General features: G+C 37.6%; 2 protein-coding genes across 2 annotated transcripts in view; one reads left to right on the forward strand and one right to left on the reverse strand.

Moving 5' to 3' along the window:
- Nucleotides 1-10049, forward strand: part of LOC139729107 (serine incorporator 3-like) — a 32116-nt gene extending 22067 nt beyond the window's left edge. Inside the window, exons 11-13 of the mRNA XM_071640034.1 lie at nucleotides 6038-6068; nucleotides 7373-7529; nucleotides 8134-10049. Coding sequence (XP_071496135.1) covers nucleotides 6038-6068; nucleotides 7373-7529; nucleotides 8134-8275 — 330 coding nt within the window. The 3' untranslated portion in view covers nucleotides 8276-10049. The remainder of the gene's footprint in view (nucleotides 1-6037; nucleotides 6069-7372; nucleotides 7530-8133) is intronic.
- A 5473-nt stretch (nucleotides 10050-15522) lies between these two features.
- On the reverse strand, nucleotides 15523-20362 carry LOC139729041 (ubiquinol-cytochrome c reductase complex assembly factor 2-like). The gene is made up of 4 exons (XM_071639966.1): nucleotides 20214-20362; nucleotides 18991-19062; nucleotides 17802-17871; nucleotides 15523-15716 (listed from the first exon to the last, which is right to left on the reverse strand). Exons 1-4 carry the CDS (start codon nucleotides 20349-20351, stop codon nucleotides 15622-15624), a joined length of 375 nt encoding a protein of 124 aa, XP_071496067.1. The 5' UTR covers nucleotides 20352-20362; the 3' UTR covers nucleotides 15523-15621.
- Nucleotides 20363-20446: the final 84 nt, after the last annotated feature.

Below are 20446 nucleotides of genomic sequence, written 5' to 3' on the forward strand. Positions count from 1 at the left end.
GAACTCATTTGTGATCTAGGAAAACCTTTCCTACGGTACCACAGAGGTAAGGAATCTTGTGAAGGAGAACATCTTCTCCACATGAGCACTCTCGCTCTTTCTGTGCCTCCCTTTAACAGATAATCTGTTTCCATGGTAACGCATCATTCCCTTCCCTTTGCTGCGGCGTCATCATTGCTCATCGCCAGTTGCCAAGGCAACGACTGCAGGTGCCATGGGTTTATCCTCATTAACTTCATCGTCGATGTACTAAAGTATGTGTCATGCTTACTTTTCAAGATTTAGATGACTTTGGATATTGTTCAGCGGTTGATATGCTCCTCGGGGGGTGGGGGTGTGGGGGGGGGGGAGGGAGATGATGATGGAGAAGTATCCGATTGAATTACTCTGCTTTGATGTCCTAGGATTTAGCCTGGTATTGATGTTTATTACATCTTCTACTAGGAAACAAAATATAAACAAAACAAAAAGGAACATGCGCTTCTAAACCTCAGTAGTTACTATTATCCAATATGGGAATCTCAAGGTTTCTTATATTCTCAAATTTGAAGGCTCAGCAGACTTAGTGGGTAGCTTTCTACTCTATTTACAACCTTGTACATGATGCCCATCTTGTATAGCTGTGTATTTACCAAGAGGAATTTTACACTGAAGGGGAAAGAAAAATATTCATTTTTTTACTTTAACCAGCACTTTCATGAAAGAATGAATTTATTTACCATTATTTTTTACTTTTTTATTTATTAATTTTTATACAAAAAAAAAAGTCAAAACTTGTCCAGTATCATAACCACAGTTAGAAATCAGGTTGCAAAGGTGGTGTTATATGTGGGCTTACGTAGGACTAGCAAAACCGGCGGATTTAACGATGAAAAGTACCATCCAACTTGACCAGAATTGACCGGGCTGGAGATTCCAGACCATACACATCATGTCCTTGTGCCATTTCATAACCTTCTCCCTGCTTATGGAAAATAGAATGTGATTTCTGTTGAAATTTCCTATCTAATTTATCTTGTGCTTCTTCTTTTTTTTCTGATTTGGGTAGAAAATCCAAGTACACGAAATGTTTCCTATTGAAAAACTAAAAAATTGTGACAGACCTTGAACGATCACTTTCACATCAGTATTGAGAACAAAGGATTGCTCACCAAACATTGTACACCTTATACCACCTACATTAAAAAGGCTGTTGTAGACATTTTAACACGAAGTGGTTTGAGACAGGCTATTTATAAGGATTTTATGTGGGCAGAAAAAAATTGTAAGTATGTTATTTCCTGGAATCATTACTCGGCCCTTCTCTTTCCATATTTCTCTATTGAGATCATTGATCCCTGTTGTCATCTGTAGCAGATTATGAGAGATTTATTTTCATAATTTGGGTATTTTGTGCATTAAATTTATCTCTTTATTCTTCTTTTTCAGTCCTGGCCACTGTTTTACACGCAGTTCATTAATTCATCATCGTGGCATTGTACAGACCATGATAACGATAGTGCTTTCAGCTTCACAAATGATCAGTTAATGCGGTTGTTTACAACTAACCAGACACAGGAACTAACAATGCTTCATCTATTTGTCTTCTGTTACAGTTCCATTGTGTTTATCAAGCTTCATTTATCATCTATATCAATTTTTATTTGTTTTTAATGTTTTGATTTTTATTCATTTGTATTATTATTTGTTTTTTGGTGGAGGTTTTATGGTTATGTTTGAAAGACTTTATAGCAAACATGTCTCTTTCCTTGTCTGGTCAGTGGCGCAGTAAGTGTATCTTATCAGGATATTTGCTCTGCATCTTAACAAAAGTGTCTTTTCCTTGAACTCAAATGTCATGGAACCCTAAAAACCTCTTTTACATAAACGGTACTTTTTATTAATACCCAGGCTTATGAAACTTTAATGAGTTCAAACTTTTTGTTTTTTCTGTCAATCAAAAAGCATATTTGCTTCAAAACTTGAAAGTGTCATGAACCCATTTCAGTTATGCAAAGTTCAAAGTTTTCATCCTGTTGAACACAAAGTGTATTTGCTCCCAAGCATATGTTATATTTCTGTTTATATTGGGTTTTTCCCCCATCAAAGCCATAGATTTTTATAAGATTCATTATTCTTAAATATGATTTAGATTATTTAAAAAAAAATATTCATAAGCATATATGCATATAGATCTTGTGTTTCTGTTTTTATATTTGTTCATATTTTTTTCGAGCAAAGTGGTAGCTAGCATTCATTTTCTATTGCTAAGCAAGTTACAAAACAATGTGTACATAGTTACAACAACCAAGAATGCTCAATGCGTCATGTTTTGTTTTGTTTTGTTTTGTTTTGTTTTTTGGGGGGACAGGGTTCTGCTTGTTTTTGTTTGTATTTTATGCTTTTTTTCAACCTGATACAACTAGAAAGAAGGTAATACAAGACAATATCAATTGATTAAAACTAAACCAACAAAAGACTGTGTGTGATTTTAATTCCTACTTCTTATTTCTTGCTCAACACGGGATACTTCCCTAAATCTGCAATATACTTACTTAGTTATGAAATATACAGCTCAGTCATGCTATTAAGTGTAGTTTATTTTGTTTTGGTATCTCTTGTTTCGGTACAGTAACTGTACTCGAATGCCGCGTGGTGTGATCAAGCTCATTCTTGTTGGCATCATGATTGTACATCTAGTGGCATATTAAGTTTCTTTGATCCTCATAATGTTTTCGTTCAGAGCCGTAGCGATACTGTGGTGACTTTACTCTGCCAGAAAGAACACAGTGTCCCTCGGTGTGTTCACAGTGTGAGCACATACTTGACTGTGTGAACACACTCTGTCAAACCCTGAACCTTCTGTTTCCACAGCGTGTTCACAGTATGGACTGTGTGACCACAGTCACCACACTGTGTCGAGTCGTAGACTTTTTTCCCCCTACAGTGTGCTCACAAAGTCCATTTTGTGGACACACTTGACTGCAGCTCACAGTATGGACTGTGTGACCACAGTCACCACACTGTATCGAGTCGTAGACTTTTTTTTTCCCTACAGTGTGCTCACAAAGTCCATTTTGTGCACACACTGGACCTTCTCTTTTACACAGTGGGTTCGTAGAGCCAAGTCTGAGAAAACACTGGGGGACACTGTGTTCACACTATTGACCTTTTGAAGACTAGTCCCGAGTATACTTGGGCAGGTGTGGCTATGGGAAATGCGTGCCATCGCAAAATCAGCTCGTCCTCACAATGGGTTAAAGGGATCGTATAGTTTTGGTTGAGACCTAATTTCAGGTTTCTAACATTTTTGGGTGAGATAATGAGAAACCTCTTATGAAGTATGAAAGGGAATGTAATTCTATGAGGAATTCAACGTTTATTTGAAATTGATGAACATTGGTTTTGAAATGGCAGAGATATCCAAGAAAGAGCGATTCTAATAAAGTGTGGGACCCACACTTTATTATGATCGCTTTGATTTACTTTGTTTTTGGATGTTTCAGTCATTCCAAACCCGATTTTCTTCAAATAAACTTTGAATTCATCTTAAAATGGTATGTTCTGTACTATATCATAAGTGTTTTCTTGGTATCTCGCAAAAAGTTAAAAGCCCATTTCTCATCTCCTTTAATAATACTGTACCATCCCTTTAAGATGCTTGAGCTGGAATGAAAGGGCATTATGATTAACTCCATCACTACCGTTGGTTACCTGCACAATAGCAACCTCTGTAGTATATTTACAAGGTGGAGGTATTCTAGGGGTTAATGGAGGTTGTTTCCAGCCAGTATCAAGAGCTCATGTTTGCAGTGCAGTATTACAGGCAGTCTATTCCAAGGGAGAGTGTTAGTGTCCTATCCAGGGAAAGCATCAGTTTTGTGAGAAATTATCAAAAAAGAAAAAGAAAAAAAAAGATAAAATCAGACTATCAAGAAGCATGATGAAAGTGGCAGCCAATTTGAGAAGTCAGTGAGTGGTCTGCTAGGGCAGTGTCCAGAGGTAATTTGGAAATGACATATTCTGTGGCCATGTGAATATGAGTCGCCTACTTGCTGTTTCTTGGTCGTTGTGGACATGACACCTTCACTGCATTTCTGGGAAGGATTTGTATTTTAGAAATATGCAATAGTTAGCACAGTATTCAATCTAGTGGAAGAAATCAGATTCATTGTACATTTATATATATGTCACACACTTATCATTTACATCAATCAGGGAAGATACAAGCACTGCATTTGTGCTGAAATGCAATTTACAGTAGATTCTAAAAAATTCAAAGTCAGAGTCGATCTTCAGACAAACACAAAAATGAAATGAAATGAAAGAAAGAGGAGCATCACATTGGTAGAGTATTTCTAGACTAAATTGTAGGTCGAATCTGAAATTCTCCAGCCCCAAGAGATTTGACTCATTAGATAAACTGCATCATCAAAGAGTTACCAGAAATGGGGTTTCATCTTTAACTTCCACACACCTGTCGACTGTATCTGCTGATGCAGTCTTTAGGTGAATGAAAAATGGGTTGTAGCCATACACGAATCTTTCTGATAGAAAAGAAAAATTAAGCGATGAATATTAAATCAGATGAACTGGCAAGTAAAATGGATTGACATGTTGATATGAGAATAGCCCTTTGGTAGTACCTACGTTATTTCTGTATTTTGTCATATTCTTTTCTTTTTCTTTTCACATGTCATTGTAGAGAAAAGCACTCATTATTATAACGAAAAAAGAGATGCAGTTATGGTGCTTAAATGTTCCTTTCTTGTTCTTCCTTTACCTTTATTTTACCCCAGCTTGAAATTGACTTTCCCCCTTTACATCCTACATTTTTTAAAATTGTTTTTTCTTTTGGTTCTGTTATGCATTGATTATTTCTGGTGTGCCACAAAGTCTGACAACCATCAATTTTTGGGTTGGAAGTTTTGTTGCTCTCGCTGTGTTAGAGATGAACTTCCAAGTGTATAGGTACCCTTGTGCGTATGGACTTTCTCTGTGCACTTCCCTACCAAATGTGACCGTGCACCTCAAAACAAACAAAAAGTCGCCAGATATGAATTTTTAGTTAAGACCATATTCTGAAAGAGCAGACTTTAAGCTTTAAAATGATGTATAACTCAAATCAAATGGACTCTGCTAACCTATCTAAATATTGGAAAGAAAGCACAAACTCAGGAAAAGTATGAACTGAGAAAAGAGGCTCTGAAGTATACAGTGTCTATTCAAGCGCTTTAATCTTTACCAAACCGTGCTGGCTGTGTGATGAATGGGAGAAAAAACAGGAAGTAAACCACCAGAGTAAGACAGTGAAGGGATTATCAGATTAAACTAAAGTTAAGCACGCCTCATTAACACATTCTGTCCATAATGAATGCCAACTTTCAAAGCAGTAGCACTATCCTTTCAAAAGTTATTAGAGTTGAAAGTGAAGAGTGTGTACAAGGTTTTTAAGAAATGAAAAGGGGACACACCTACATGTAATCACACTATTCTACCAAAAATGTTCGAGATAAATTGCTAAAAAAAACCACACTTTCCTGCCCGTTTTACGATACCAAATTTTAGCATAATGTTAAAGAAGACCCGCTCTTTCAGAAAATATGAAAAAGTCAAGTTCGGCTAGGTTGACCCATTTCACTTATTTTCAGTCCTCACGCAAAATCAGTGTGTGCGACTTTATGTTCGTTTTGAGGTGCACGGTCACAAATAGTCATTATGTGCCATTACTTGAGTAAGGATTTGACATGATTTGTGGTGTCAGTAAATGCATGTACAGCATACAAATTTTGTTCAGCAGTGATGTCATTTAGTTTGCAAATGAAAGTAAAATATAGCATGTGCTACACTGAATGATTTATCCATAGTGTATTCAACTCATGAAACTTTGTTGTGAATGTGCAACGAAATGAAACATATGAAGGGAGAGATAGAAATATGCAGTCTCAGCTTTGAACGTGATATTCCTTGCTGTTGTTTACAGTATTGTAATGTGTCTCATTTGTTCAGCTGTCTGTATTCATCAGTTATTTGTTTCTCCTCTTCTTGTCTCTTACAGAAAGTCCTGCTTGGGTCCAATGGAGGTGACAGTAAGTTTATCCAGTACTTTCAATGTTAGATGCATGTGCTTTACCCTGATGGTTATATTTTGACAATGTAATTGCGTGTGTAATGTCCATTTCTTGCGACCCCATTCACACATGTAAAGTAAGAACAATCATCCCTAGGGCAAGTCTGTAGCATTCTGCAGAATGTTTGGTTGTCCAGTAGTGTTTGTCAGTTTTCTTCAAAAATTTCTAACTCTCTGAAAGAAGAGCTTTAATGCCTGTCTTTGTATGCTTCCACCTTGAAGCGTTGCGTTTAGAAGGGATTTTTTCTTTCTTTCTTCTTTGGTGTCCTGTTTTTAGCAGATTTCAGTGTTGCTGTTGACTTCTGCTCTGACTGCAATGTTTTGTTGTTGTTGTTTTGATGGAGATAAGAATTTACTTTTTGTTTTACTAAGTTTTCTGTGAAGGGTTGATGATGTCTTTCTACTTGGTGTATTGAGATATTGTACAGTGCACTCCCATTATAATGAATGCAGTTAATGATTAAAGAGAAATTAAAACGAAATTTCGTTACAGTGAAGTAAAAAGTCAAGTCCCCAAAATGTTACCTGTGGGAATCTTTATATTCTTTATTTGTTTGGCTATTGTGACATTTTGATATAAAGAAAGAAAAGTGCCAGTCCTGAGGACTTTGCTATGATGGGAGTCGCCTGTACTTAAAGGGAACTCAAACCCAAAGAGCAATGTGGATTGAGTAAAAGCATTAACATTAATAGAACACATCAGTGAAAGTTTGAGGAAAATCGTACAATCGATGCAGAAGTTATGAATTTTTAAAGTTTTGGTGTTGGAACTGCTGGATGAGGAGACTACTAGAGGAAATGACGTATGAGTGGACAACAATATGAAGAAAATATAAAAGGAATTCGACAAAAAAAAAATCACTTTTATAGCAAAATGAAAAAGTACTTGACTAACCGCTTTCAGAAAACAGGGGGAATAAGTGCTACCCCTAACATATGTCAATATCAAGTTGATGGAATGTGATATTTTCATGAAAAATGAATTTCTATTGAATTCCCTTTATATTTTCTTCATGTTGTAGTCCTCTCATACGTCATAACCTCTAGTAGTCTCCTTACCCAGCAGTTCCAACACCAAAACTTTAAAAATTCATAACTTTTGCATCGATTGCCCAATTTTCCTCAAACTTTCACTGATGTGTTCTGCTAATGTTGTTGCTTTCACTCAATCCACATTGCTCTTTGGGTTTACATTCCCTTTAATTATTGCATATTTTACATTTAAGTATCTCCTTTCCTTCCCCCGTCCCGTCCCCCTTCTAGACAGCATCCAGGCTTCCGGCAAGGAAGATGCAGAGGCTGGGGGCCAGACAGTGTATGACAATGAGGAGGATGGGGTGGCCTACAGCTACAGCTTCTTCCACATCATGCTGATGCTGGCGGCGTTCTACATGATGATGACGCTGACCAATTGGTTCCAGTGAGTACCACCGCTTCTTTTCATCGTCTTCTTTCTCCTCCTCTTCCTCCTCCTCTTCTTCATCCTCTCCCTTCTTCTCTTCTTCCATGGTGATATTTTTGACATGTTGTATTGATCAGGGTTTAATATCATGCTAGAATTTCAACATGGATGTTTCCAAATATAACTCACTTAAGTCATATGAAGTTTTATTTCCAATAACACATGTTTGTTGTTGTGCAAATTCAAGGAAAACAAAATGTACAATGTATTACAACAAAAATGCATATTTTGTGGAACTAATTGTTCAAATTGATTGCGTTAATGGACAAGAAGGACCCACGTAAAAGACAAGCTTGTAGGAAATAGTTTTGATTTCAATGGGACGATAATTAATGGATTTGTATAATACTTCAAAATTCATGTGGAAATCATTTGCAGTTTTGCCTGTGCCTTGTTTAATCATGTCAAGTAAAATACCCACCCCCCCCCCCAAAAAAAAAAAAAAATGTTCAGAGAATTGAACTGCGTGAATTGAATTGAACTGAACCAAATTGACCCAAACTGAACATAACTGAACTTCATCAAATTGAACTGCATTAAACTGAATGAAACTTCACTGCAGGCCCACTGGAGCTGACTTCAGCACACTGTCGGCCAATAACGGCGCCATGTGGGTCAAGATATCGTCCAGCTGGGTGTGCGCCATCCTCTACATCTGGACGCTCATCGCCCCGATGATCCTCACCGATCGCGACTTCAGCTAGATGCCGGGCGGCGGCTGCTCCCCGGATGCTCCCTTGGCTCGTTGGATTAACTACACTGTGGCTGGCCAGGGAGAGAGGTGGAGTGTGATGTTTCCATAGCAACGGCATCATCTTCTGGGGAGAATCTTTTCATCTTTCATCGCAAAAGAAACGCAATCTTCTCTTGTGGTCATCTAGTGCATAATTTCCTTCCAAGTTTTAGATGCCCTATCTTGTATCTCCAACATATTTTCAATATAGTAACGATAAAACGGGAAAAAAAAAGAAAATGTTTACACCAGTATGACAGTTATGTATGTTAATGATAAGGCAACCTAACCATAAGAAATTAAAGAAGAACAGACAACATGCTTTGCTGTGTAGTGCTTATGGCAATGGTGTTGATGTAATACTTAGATGTGAAAGGTTCATTGTACTTTTTTGTGACAAATCTGTGGGCAGTTACTGCTGAGGACAATGAGAGGCATTCTCACCAAGAATATACATCGGCTGTCCAGAGCGGTGAATGATTTTCATACTGTGCATAGAATGTCACAATGCACTTGTGTAGAAATTTACTCCAGCATGCTTGATGATGCCAATATATATCACTTTGTAGTGCAGCATGGCCGATATGGTTACTCACAGATTTTACTGCATGCGTGGGTAGCGAAGTCAATACCAACATTAACGATGTTGATCCATTTCTCTCAGTTTTGAGAAAGCTCCCGCAAAGAGTTTTGGTGGTGATTCTGTGAGCATTATCATTATTAATTCTGATAACAATATTTTCCTGCATGAGTCTCCATACTAAGCATGAAGTATTCAGGACGATGTAACTCTTTGACAATTTCGCCCACAAGGCAGGTCTAGAGAGCACGATTTGACTTTGCTAGTTTCCCCAACTCACACAAGCTTTACCAAAGGAATGTTGACTCCTAAGAGCGTTTCAAAATCTGCATCTGTTGCATTATCTTGTGAAGATCAAAAAGGCCCACGCCGTCTCTGTGAATATCTCGTCACATTTGCAGACGGGTGTATATGACCGGAAATTGGGAGTTCATGAGACGAGCGCATTGCTTCTGTATACCCAAGATCTCCCCGTGTGTCTCCTATAACTGACTAGTTCACATGCCATACATATGTTAGTCAAGAGTCATCTATAGTAGAGCCACTGTGTTGGACTTCATTCACAGAGTATGAGTAGTTCACTGCAAGCACTGTCATCACTGGTTTGGTAGCATTGTTTTTGTCCAACATAACTACTATCAAACATCATGATATTATTGATATTATATTTAATACATTCTACTATCGTATGACACCTAAAAAGAGTGGCGTATGTTAGGTAAAAGCATGATTTCTTTATTAACAGTCTTATTATAATGGAGTGAAGAGACAAGCATTGTAAATATTCTTATGAAAAGAGAATTGTGTAGTTTGTTCTATAATTGATTTATTTCTGTTAACTGGCATTTGTATTAAACTGTGTTGTGGAATTTGTGGTATTAAGTAAAAGTAGCTGTAAACTCACCCGTGAAATAATACATATCTAACCAGATGAATGTGAATGGTTATTTACCTGTAATAATGTGTTCTAGTTGTGATGATATCAAGCCCAAAATCATTATTTACTTTAAATTTCATGTAACCATCTATGAATGTTGATGTAGAACACAGGATATGCAAGGATTCAAGATGAAGTAGTTGGAAGCGTCCATTAAGCCAGATTTGTCCGTAACCGCGCTCAATGCATCCCAAATCTGCATTATGCAAAATACAAACTTTAGCAGAAATCTCCAATATTCTATCTGCTTGGTGCTTTTGATCTTACTGGTTAGAGAAAACAAGCAAGGAGGTACCAGACTTTGATGTACTATAATTTCTTCTCTGTGCAAGAAATTTACTACCACTACTATCTCCCGTGTTTGGAGACCCGGGTCTTGTTCATTTCTGCCCAGGAAGATTCTAGCGTGTGATGTCAAGTCTTTCATTGCAGTGGAGAGAGAACATAGAGGGCGCACTGAACAGACCAAGGCTGTCTTATGGCACATGTATGTGCAGTTTGGAGAGTCACTTAATACCAAAATTCTGAAAATTGTAAAGAAATCTTCCAGAATTCCTGCCTCTGCTTTCTGGTCTTGTCCATGACATGCAGTATCCATAATTACATTTGACAAAATGTTCTCTGTGAGACATCAGCATTAATGGCATAAAAATTGTCTTCAACGTCTCTTGACATCAAAAGCCCGCCGCACACTATGTGACTCACGACTAGACGACTGACAGACGTTGGATCCGAAATAAATCATAGTAACCTCAGAATAAACATGGTTGTTTATTTCAGATCCAAAGTCTGTCAGTCATATAGTCGTGAGTCATATAGTGTGTGGCTGGCTTTAGATTATGTCAGAGTCTTGTCAAGTCCGATAATTTTGCGAAGTGACCCAATGTACCTACCTGGTACATACAACTGTACTTAGGTACACATGCATGCATGTACTTGGGTACATGTTAGTTCTTTGTCCCCTTCATATCTTGCTGTTATCTTCGGGAGAAATATCTATGAGATTCATCCCATTATTCCTCCTCTTTTAGAGCACCATGCCAATTAGGTTCTCATTGAATTGACTGTACCCATATGAATACAATGCTCTTCGTTTTGTGTGATACATGAGCCAGAGAAATTAAGTAGATGTCCGTAAACCTTACTGCATGTTCATGTCTCAAACAGTACGCTTGTTCTGTTCAGTTCAGTTGTGTAGGCCAATTTCAAACATGAAAGTGAGCTGTTTGTGTAGAATATTTTATGGTGGATGTTGTAGCGAGTTGGTGTATTTATTGCGCTTGGTCTGGTTATTGCATGTGTACTCTTGGGAGTGTACACTGTACCTATAGCATTTCAGATGCAGTGGGAATATTAGTTGGTGATTTTCATCTTAATCTATCATTCCATGTGACTGGTATGTGTAGCACTGTTGCACTTCATTTTTTCATCTTCATATACTTCTTGAGGAACTTAGCCGACTTTTGAGTAGCAATTGCGGTACATGTATGCAGTAGATTTTTAAATGTATTATGTAAGATCATTTTCAAAATTTGGGCATTGACTGAAATTACTGGATGTGTATGCACTTTCTTCTCAGACATGGTTAAACCTATGAGGAAATTTGATTAATCTTCAAACTATCTTCTCTGGTTTATTTTTCCATAGAAATAAATAACAAGTTGGAGGGGTTATATGCGTGTTAAGTTTTCAGAACTAGCAGAAGACATGTTGTGGGATCTATAAATGCAAAGTGTTGGCCACATAGCTTCCCCGTTCTTCTCATGTGATAAGTATGAATCAAATAACCATTCATCCTTGCTTTACGTCATCAGCGTCTCTGTGTATGGATTGCCGTTCTCCTAGATGCAATATTTACTGTACCAGTAGTCTGTGGGTCTTGAACACAATAAATCTTCACAACTACATGGCACAATATGGCTCATGCACTGTTTTAATCTGTATGCAGTGTCCTTTTTCCTAAAATTGATGTGTTTTTTTCTTCAACAGACACATGTTGTCAGAGACAAGTGTGTGACTTAAAAGTCGCAGTCAGTCACATTTGGAGTTATAACTTTGTTCTATTCAAAATGATTGATATGTCAGTAATGTCAAATAGCAGACATAAAGATTGCAGAGAAAAGTTGAAAAACCACACACTCTAGACTACTCTTTTACTGATATACACTGTACAGTCAACCTTGCCTATTAAAGTTGAATCTACTTGGACTGAAGAAATAGCTTTGACTTTAAGAAAAAATTCAACTTATGAGGGATTAAAATCAGCGTAAAGAGAAGAGGACTTGAAAAGACCTTCGACTTACACGATTTATTGACTTATGCAAGGTCAACGTTTAAAAGCAGGTCGACTGTACATGAACACACACACAACCCACACATGCACACTCGCGTAACAAAATAATGATCAAGAGAAGCACAGCTGTTTTCCTTCATTTTCACTGCTTTGATGAGGCTTTTCCTTCTTTTTTTTCAAAATGAATACAATACAATATTACAATACATGTATTAGTACATATATGTATTTCTATAGGGCTCTTACAAATAGTACATATGTATCACAGCGCTTCACAAATCCATCTTTCTCTCGGTAGGTAGGAGAAAAGAAAGATAGAAAAAAAAATACGAGAGAAAGAAAAAAGAAAGTACATAATGAATCAATCAGTTATTGAAAAGGAAAGTCTTCAACGACTTCTGGAAAACTGACAGAGATGGTGATTCCCTGATACTTTGAGGGAGCTGATTCCACAGGTGTGGGGCAGCTGCTGAGAAGGATCTGTCTCCTGTCCAAGTGAGAGTCCTAGGGACAGACAGCCGAGTTGGGTCTTGGCCTGACTGCATTCCTTGTCTTTTAGATTGGTGACGTGAAAGTAGACTCAGGAGGTAAGATGGAGCACAATTCTGAAGGCATTTGTACGTGATTGACAAGATTTTGTAGATGATTCGCTTTTGCACAGGGAGCCAGTGTAATTGCTGAAGAAGAGGAGAGGCATGGTCACGCTTCTTGGCTAGAAAAACCAGCTTTGCAGCACGGTTTTGAGAATGAATCTGGCTTTAAAAAAGATGGACACAAAAGGAAAAAAAACCCGTTAATCTAGCTTAAAAAGAAAAAATAGGACACAAAAGAAAAAAAAAATGTTCTGCATATAGCACAGAAACTACTCCAGAACTCATTCACATGTCTACTCCTGTAATGACACAAACAGCACACACATTTTAAAGTCTGGAGGACACTATAATCCCATTTAATGTATTCCTCAGTTATGCCAACTGATCTACACAAAGTCTTCCTAATATCCAGTCATACACCATTTGTTTCTTTAATCAACATCTCCTGCAACAAGTCTATCATGCAGAATTGCATTTGAAGAATATATAAATAACACACACATCGTGATGGCCTGATACAGCTGGTTCATACACACATTCCTGAAGTGCAAGTTTCTCGTAAATTCACCATGTGACATGTTTCTGAAAACCTTTTCACGTCATATCATGCATAAAAATCCTCCAGTCAAAAGAACACATGGGCCCGAATTCACGAAGGTGGTTTAAACTTAAACCATGGTACAAATTTAGACCATGGTCTAAAATAAGCGTTTAATAGGCATACCAATACTTGCGCGCATCAATGCACGTTTTTTTACTGGATGTCTGTTAGCGTACGCAATCTGTCAATCATAAATACGCAGAAGAAATATACATAAACCGTGGTTTAAATTTAGACCACCTTCGTGAATTCGGGCCATGCTGTCTGCATTTCATACCCCATGTGGGCAAAACTCCAACCAGATCACACATCCAAGATCTACTAAGAGCAACATTACACAGTGCACTCCAGTTATAACGAACACCGTTATAACATAATTCTGGTTAGAACAAAGTAAATATTCAGACCTCAATGTTATTTGCTCTATTTTTCTATTGTTTATTTGTTCGGTTACATCTATACATGTAAGCGAAATTTTGAAAGAAAACTGAGGACTTTGTTTAACAGGAGTCCACTGTACTAGAATCTGTAGATATTTTTTTTTCCCCCTGAACATCTAGCTGATTTATTCTACACAGAAGGGCAAGGATGCACACACACCAGACACCCTAGTACAATTCTTTACCATTCACTGGAGTGTACATGATTTTTAACCGGACATGAAACCAATACGGTCTCTTAACATACCTGGTTTGTTTTTGAAGAACCCTTCCCTCTTGGCCCTTTATCACGAATGAGGTAAAAGTCGTCTCACTGCAAGTCATGGCATTCGCAGCCACCAAAGCAACAACATGCCCTCTACAAGCTAACTGGTTGTTCTTGCAGCTGCCATGGCAACCACAATAAGTGTGTGGTACATACATATTTCTTGTGAAGGGCTTTCAAACACAAAGGCCATGACACGAGAATTCCAAAGAATGCTGCATGCAACCTACTCAAAAGGATGGATTCTGATCATAAGTAGACTTCAGTGGCTAATCAGTAAAGCTATCTTGTGAAGACTTTGGCATCTTTCTGGGAAAATGATACAGTTGAGGTAAATCAAACCACATTCAGTTCGCTGTAATAGGTATCTCACTCTCTCTCTAAATACTCTCTCTCTCTTGACTTGAAAAATTGATATCTGCTCAGGAAGAAATAAATAATACAATGTTTCTCTTTCTAATCCTTATACTATATTACATAATGATGCAAGCAATAAAGATAGAATACTACATTTTTCCAGATACAGTCTGATCTCTCCTATCCGGACATGTCGGGATCGGCGCTAATCCCGATAAGGGATTTGGCCGGTTATGGGAGACTCAATGTTTAATTCATGCAGCTGCCGAAGAACGATTGCCTGTATTGTGCCCTGATTTAATGAAAAGTATTCTGTTCATGTTCTTGCGGTGATGTAAGGGGTAGTGAATGTCTGAATGCATGTTGTTATATGAAAATTAGATGTGAAAGTATGTTAATCATGTTGAAAATAATATGTAATTCATGTGAGTTTGTGTAGGAATTTTGTTTGAATTTGAAATCTTCCTTTTCCCTGTAATTATCACAGTGAAAAGAAAAATAACACTGAGATCGCATCCGGATAATAGAGAGATCTAGATAAAGGTAGGCCGGATTGGAGAGGTCGGACTGTACACTGGCAGTCTTGCAGCATACAACAATCTCTTTATGGTTGTAAAACAAAGGCAAAAGGCAAAGAGTCATATCACTCTGGTAACATCTAGGTATTGAAACAGACAACATCACATAATGGCTAGTTCTTTATAACTGTACTTCACATGATGAGTGATCAGGTCAAGGGCAATTACCCTGGACCCTGACCCTAACCCTAATCCTAACCCTAATCCTGGAACACTTGGTGCTTTGTTAAATACCTGAGCTTGCACGACTTCTTGAGAAGTCTACAACTTCACATTTGCATTTCCCAAGGCAACTAAAATCCCTAATGATCTTCAGAGCGAACTCCAATGTCTTGTTATTTTTGTGGAGGACCCTAAAAGATGGTACACAGAACCTCAAAGACATCAAAATGAAGGTTGAAGAAAATTTGTTAAAACTGTTTTTCTCACAAAACTCTCAGGGATACTGCTATCTTCAAAAATATGCATACACTGTATTTGCAATGTGTCAACAAAACTGTTGACCTTATTTCTGCATTTGGTGAAATATAAATCCTAGCAGAATTGAGGCTTGGGCCAACTGGCTCCCTCAGAACTTCATACTTCCATTGTCACTGCTTAGAAAAGAAGCATGAATGTTGTTATAGTTCCTGGCTGAAGTGATAAGGAAAGCCCCTCAGACATCAGGCCAACATCAACTCTTCTCCATTCGCGGCGATGTGCCCTTCATGAAGTCCCTCACTTTCTGCCATGAGCTTTTATTTAGCGAGTCTAGGTGGTTTATGGTGTCTGTAAGGAGAAAAAAAAAAAGAAGGGATATCAATCGTTATTCACATTGACAAGAAGTGGCTGCATGTTTGAGTTTGAGTTTAGTTTGAGTTTGAGTTTATCTATAACAACAACATATGTACAAGAAAGTTTGAATACATGTTTATACATCAATATAAATACATAGCACATGTAACTGTCTAAACGATCTAAGAAACATATTGAATATAATCTATAATATATAAAGGATAAATGATTATGTAATCTAAAATTATTTAGTAAAAAAGAGCTACAATTGTTTGTTTTGTTTGATAGATAATTATATTTTCTGCAAAACAATATATACATAAATTACATAATCATGAACATGGGAAACATGTAAAGTATATTTGAAACAGAGTCGTTTGACATGCATAAACAACGATATAAAAGGAAATTTATGATATAATATTACAGTATGCATGTCTATGCAGCAGGGATTACAATAACAATATTATATTTAAGAAGCGATAATGCAGAGGGCTGCCATTGTAAGCATTGCTTGAAAAGATGGCCGGCCCAAGGAAAAAGTAGGGACGTATTAAATTCGTAACTATACAAATTCTGCTGCGAAGATAGCAGGCAGCCAGGGGAAAATAAACTCTGATGTGTGATGGTGGTGAATGTGCGTGCAAGTGCTTGAAAGTGCACAGGGGCAGATAGGCTGGAATTTAGAATAATAAAATTGGTTTGCTGGAAGAGGGAACGACATACGATGTTGCTATCGGGAGACCAACATGAGTCATATAAATTATTCGTACTTAATTCGTATTTGAAGTATACTGTAGTAAAATATGCTTCTTTAAGTTTGCTTTGAATGAATACAAGGAGGCACACTGTTTCAACTCCTCAGGAAGAGTGTTCTATGTATCCGGACCGTGATGTCTAAGCGACCTTTAAGCAAGTAAAAGCTTTGGATTACTTAAATGAAAATCATGGGAACGACGAGTAGGGTATGGGTGAATATGGTCATTGCGTACTAGGGCATTATGGAAAAATGGTAATAAACAATATGGCAATGTTGTACACAATGAGGTTCCTAAAAGAACCAAGAGGTAGCACAGGTGCTAGTAGGTGTTGGTCCTTTTAAACATGTAATACTTCTGAAATACGAAGCAATTCATCACACTAGTACCTCTCAAGGAATTATCTACATTTCATTCCCATTATAACAAACAATTATATCGAAAGTCTTGCTAAAATGAAGTACAAATTCAGGTTCAAAATTATCATCTACAATATTCTTATGTACTTTATGGTTTGGCTATTATGGAATTTTGAAATAACAAAAACAAACTTCTGGTCTCAAGGACTTTGTTATAGCAAGAGTTGCATGTAAAAAGGTTGGAAAATTTACTGGTCATTGCTACAAATCGTCTCAAGGTTATTATCATGGCACGCACAAAATTACATCGGCTAAGTTTACTGACTACATTTTACCACTGAGTTTGATCAATATTGGTGAATTGTTTTGAGATGAAATTTACAGTTAATCTAAGTCTTTACAACTTCTTTGCAGTGCAAGTATCAGTAGTAGGCCTACATGGTTATCATATCATTGGGCCATGTGTGGACAATGAAAAGACAACAACTACAACAAACGAGCCATCAGCGGTATTTGCTCAAGCTCAGTGGGCTAGGATTGCCAGCATTTTTGGAGTAGTTATTTGAAACTTTTGGCTTTCAGCAGACAGCAAGTAAACAAAGGATGCACAGAGCTGCTAATTTCCTCCAGTGACATATCATGACTCTTCAGGAGTGGGGCTCACAGAAGGGCTTAGAGAAAGTCCACACATTCTTACCAGAATCTAGCCTTAGCCTTTCTTTAATACAACCGTCAGGGAAACAATTTTGGAATGACCATCTAAAAACTGCCGCCGGTGCAGCACACAGACAGTTTGCCGAGAGTTGGGCAGGAATCTTGAATCTTGAAGAATTAATCCTTGATGCAGCTCATTCTAGATGTCAGACTATTTAGGAGTCTAGATAATCATGTTAGATGAATCTATTATCCACCAATCAAGAATCACAACTGAAGTTGTGAATATTAAACAGATTCATACCAACCTGTAGCCATCACCATTCTGCAAACTTCCATAGATGTTCCTGTAGCAGAAGATTCCCGTATTCTTGGGTACTGTGATGACGGAAAAGTGAAAAAAAGAGGACAAGAGACGCTTATTGATTCAGAAATTCGGTTCAGAGGAAAATAGAGAGGATGGATATTTTTTCTTCTATCCCTTCACACACGGATTCAGGGAAAAAATTTCACAAGGAATTACACAAAAATTACTTTTTCTACAAATTCCATAGAGTTCCAATCTTGACGTAGCCCCTTCAAGCAGGCATGCAAAAGAGTCTTTGCCATAGCATATCTCAGTAGCAGTCAAGGCAGTGTATACTTTTCATACAGAGATGAAGATATGAGATTCCATGCATATTTTGTTTATTTCATTCAACTTATATGACATCACAAATTGTTTTTCATAACTATTGAAGGCATTGTCCAACTTTCCTTACACTTGTACTGGGTGTTCCACTAATCTGTGTTCAATTTTGGAATTCATGCACTTATTGGAGAATACTAGAACTACAACAGTTGTTCATTTCAACAATGAGTGCTCAAAGGTCCTGTTTTACTTTGGGAGCAGTGATTTAAAAATGTTTAAGATATCACATTTGATGCATATGTGTAGGTCAGTTGTATTACAAAACATCCTACCACATAACATTTTCGAAAAAAAGCCTAAAATATATGGGGATATCACTATTTTTCTCAATAAACCATTACTGTAGATGGTTTAGCCTGGATTTTTTTTTTCATTAAAACTATTGTTCACATTTTGTATATCATTTAACGATACTTTGATTATACTGGTTCAAATTTTAACATTGGTTATTTCTGTCCCTTTTAGAACTATTTTGAAGCACTAGTGCTGGATTTTTGTTTCATCAGCAAATGGTTAATTATGCCTTTAAACTAAATCACTACCGGTAGTAAAAGATTCCTAAAACTTATCTCAGAAGCAATGCACTTATCTTGATGAATCAAAGAAATTTCATTACTTTGTTTATTCCTCACATTCACTATTCAAATAAAATCAGGTTTCAATATGAAGACTCAACATCTGATGAGTAAAAAAAAAACCACAACACAAAATCACCACCACCACAAACAGCAACTAAAACCAAATCCTGCGACAGACAGGCTTGACTTGCCCAAACTCTGTCTCAACATCCCCTAGCACCCACTTACCTTTTCCCTGTAGACATCTTTATGAATCTTATTCAGAGCCTCGTACATCCTGTCACACTCTTTTTCGTTAATCTGAAGAAGAAATGGACAAAGGAAAAAAAAATCAATATCACTCTTTCTAATAATGTCAGTGCAGGCCAAAGAAACTCAAATTCCTACTACACTGAAGACAGGACAGTGGCAGATCTAGGAAGGACCTCATCGGGCGCATGCCCCCTTTTTTTGTTGAAACAAAAGAAATAATATGAAAAAAATGGGGGAGGGTGCATGCACCCCCCCCCTTTAATTTTGTAAACGTGCCCCCTCTTTACGGAATTCCTGGATCCGCCCCTGCAGGATACAACATGTATGTCAAAGAATATAATCTATCAGTATTCAGTACATCCCAAACTGTACAAATAAACCATTATTTATAAAGTACCAGTCCGTAAAGGCCTACATAAATTGGGCTTTATTCACAATCCAAAGATGAGTCAAAGCATATCTAGCCATCAACTTCAAGTAATACATGTAGTTGGATTCTAGTGGGTCTTCAGTGATTTCTTTGAAATACAGTGTCTACTGTTAACAGTACACAAATATCAAGAACAAAATTACTCCAAACCTGGGGGGGGGGGGGGGGGGGTAATGAAAGCAGTGGCAAAGGAAACTTTATTTAGAGATTGACACTTCCAACTAGGCCTATGTATTTTGTCTTTGAGAACTGATGAGATGTAGACACTAACTTTTTCAGTCATATTGCATTTGCCAATTTGGGTTGGCAATGAAAATAAAGTAGTAAGTACCTCTAAGTCTAACAATTAACTTTCTAGAATTGAACCTAGCGTTTCTATCAGTGATCAGGTGTGTGTGTGTTAGCATGGTGTTAGTTAAGTGGTGTTTAGAATCGTGCTCAAGCCAGCACAGCGCCATGCAAGCCGTCAAAACCAAAAGGTCTATAAAACTTTACCCCATCCCAGGCCCCAACCATTTACTGTGGTTTTCTGAGCTCCAATGTCGTGAAACCTCTGGGGAACCTACAATAAAGGCACAACCACATGAACGTAAAACCAGATTTTCGATAGTGTCTAGACAGACAGCGTGAATCTAGATTTTAGTATCCCACTGGTCTTCGTTTTCTCTCTTTTACAATTTTTGCACTGGCGTTGCAACACAGATTTCGGCGCATGGGACCACGCAAAAGTGCTCGCCATATCTACCATTGAGCCGGGTTTCATATTCACCTCTGAATTTTCTCCTCTCCTGAAGCCGTGAGCCACACGTTCTCTAATAGTTACAGCTAGGTCTCTCCCCTTCTTGGACGGATCTGTCGGCCATTCTTCCATCAAACGAAGAAATTTCCTGTAACGTGAAGCTGCCATTTTCTCGTAGATTATAGTGAAGCACTGCTCTGTCTGTAGTGTAGGATTCTACTGCGGCCGCGGCGATTCTTTTTTGTCACGCACGAAACGTTGTG

This window comes from Diadema antillarum, unplaced genomic scaffold (genome assembly GCF_040938485.1).
Source record: "Diadema antillarum isolate AM-2024a unplaced genomic scaffold, OU_Dant_1.0 seq00000217_RagTag, whole genome shotgun sequence".
In the NCBI taxonomy this organism is placed as follows: domain Eukaryota; kingdom Metazoa; phylum Echinodermata; class Echinoidea; order Diadematoida; family Diadematidae; genus Diadema; species Diadema antillarum.

What these genes read in the sequence shown, in the direction of transcription:
- LOC139729041 (XM_071639966.1), bottom strand. Translation starts at nt 20,351, where the DNA reads ATGGCAGCTTCACGTTACAGGAAATTTCTTCGTTTGATGGAAGAATGG. An exon ending in GGAGAGGAGAAAATTCAGAG is followed by an intron (nt 19,063 to 20,213) that starts GTGAATATGAAA and finishes TTTCTTCTTCAG; the next exon opens with ATTAACGAAAAAGAGTGTGA. An exon ending in CAGAATGGTGATGGCTACAG is followed by an intron (nt 15,717 to 17,801) that starts GTTGGTATGAAT and finishes TTCTCCTTACAG; the next exon opens with ACACCATAAACCACCTAGAC.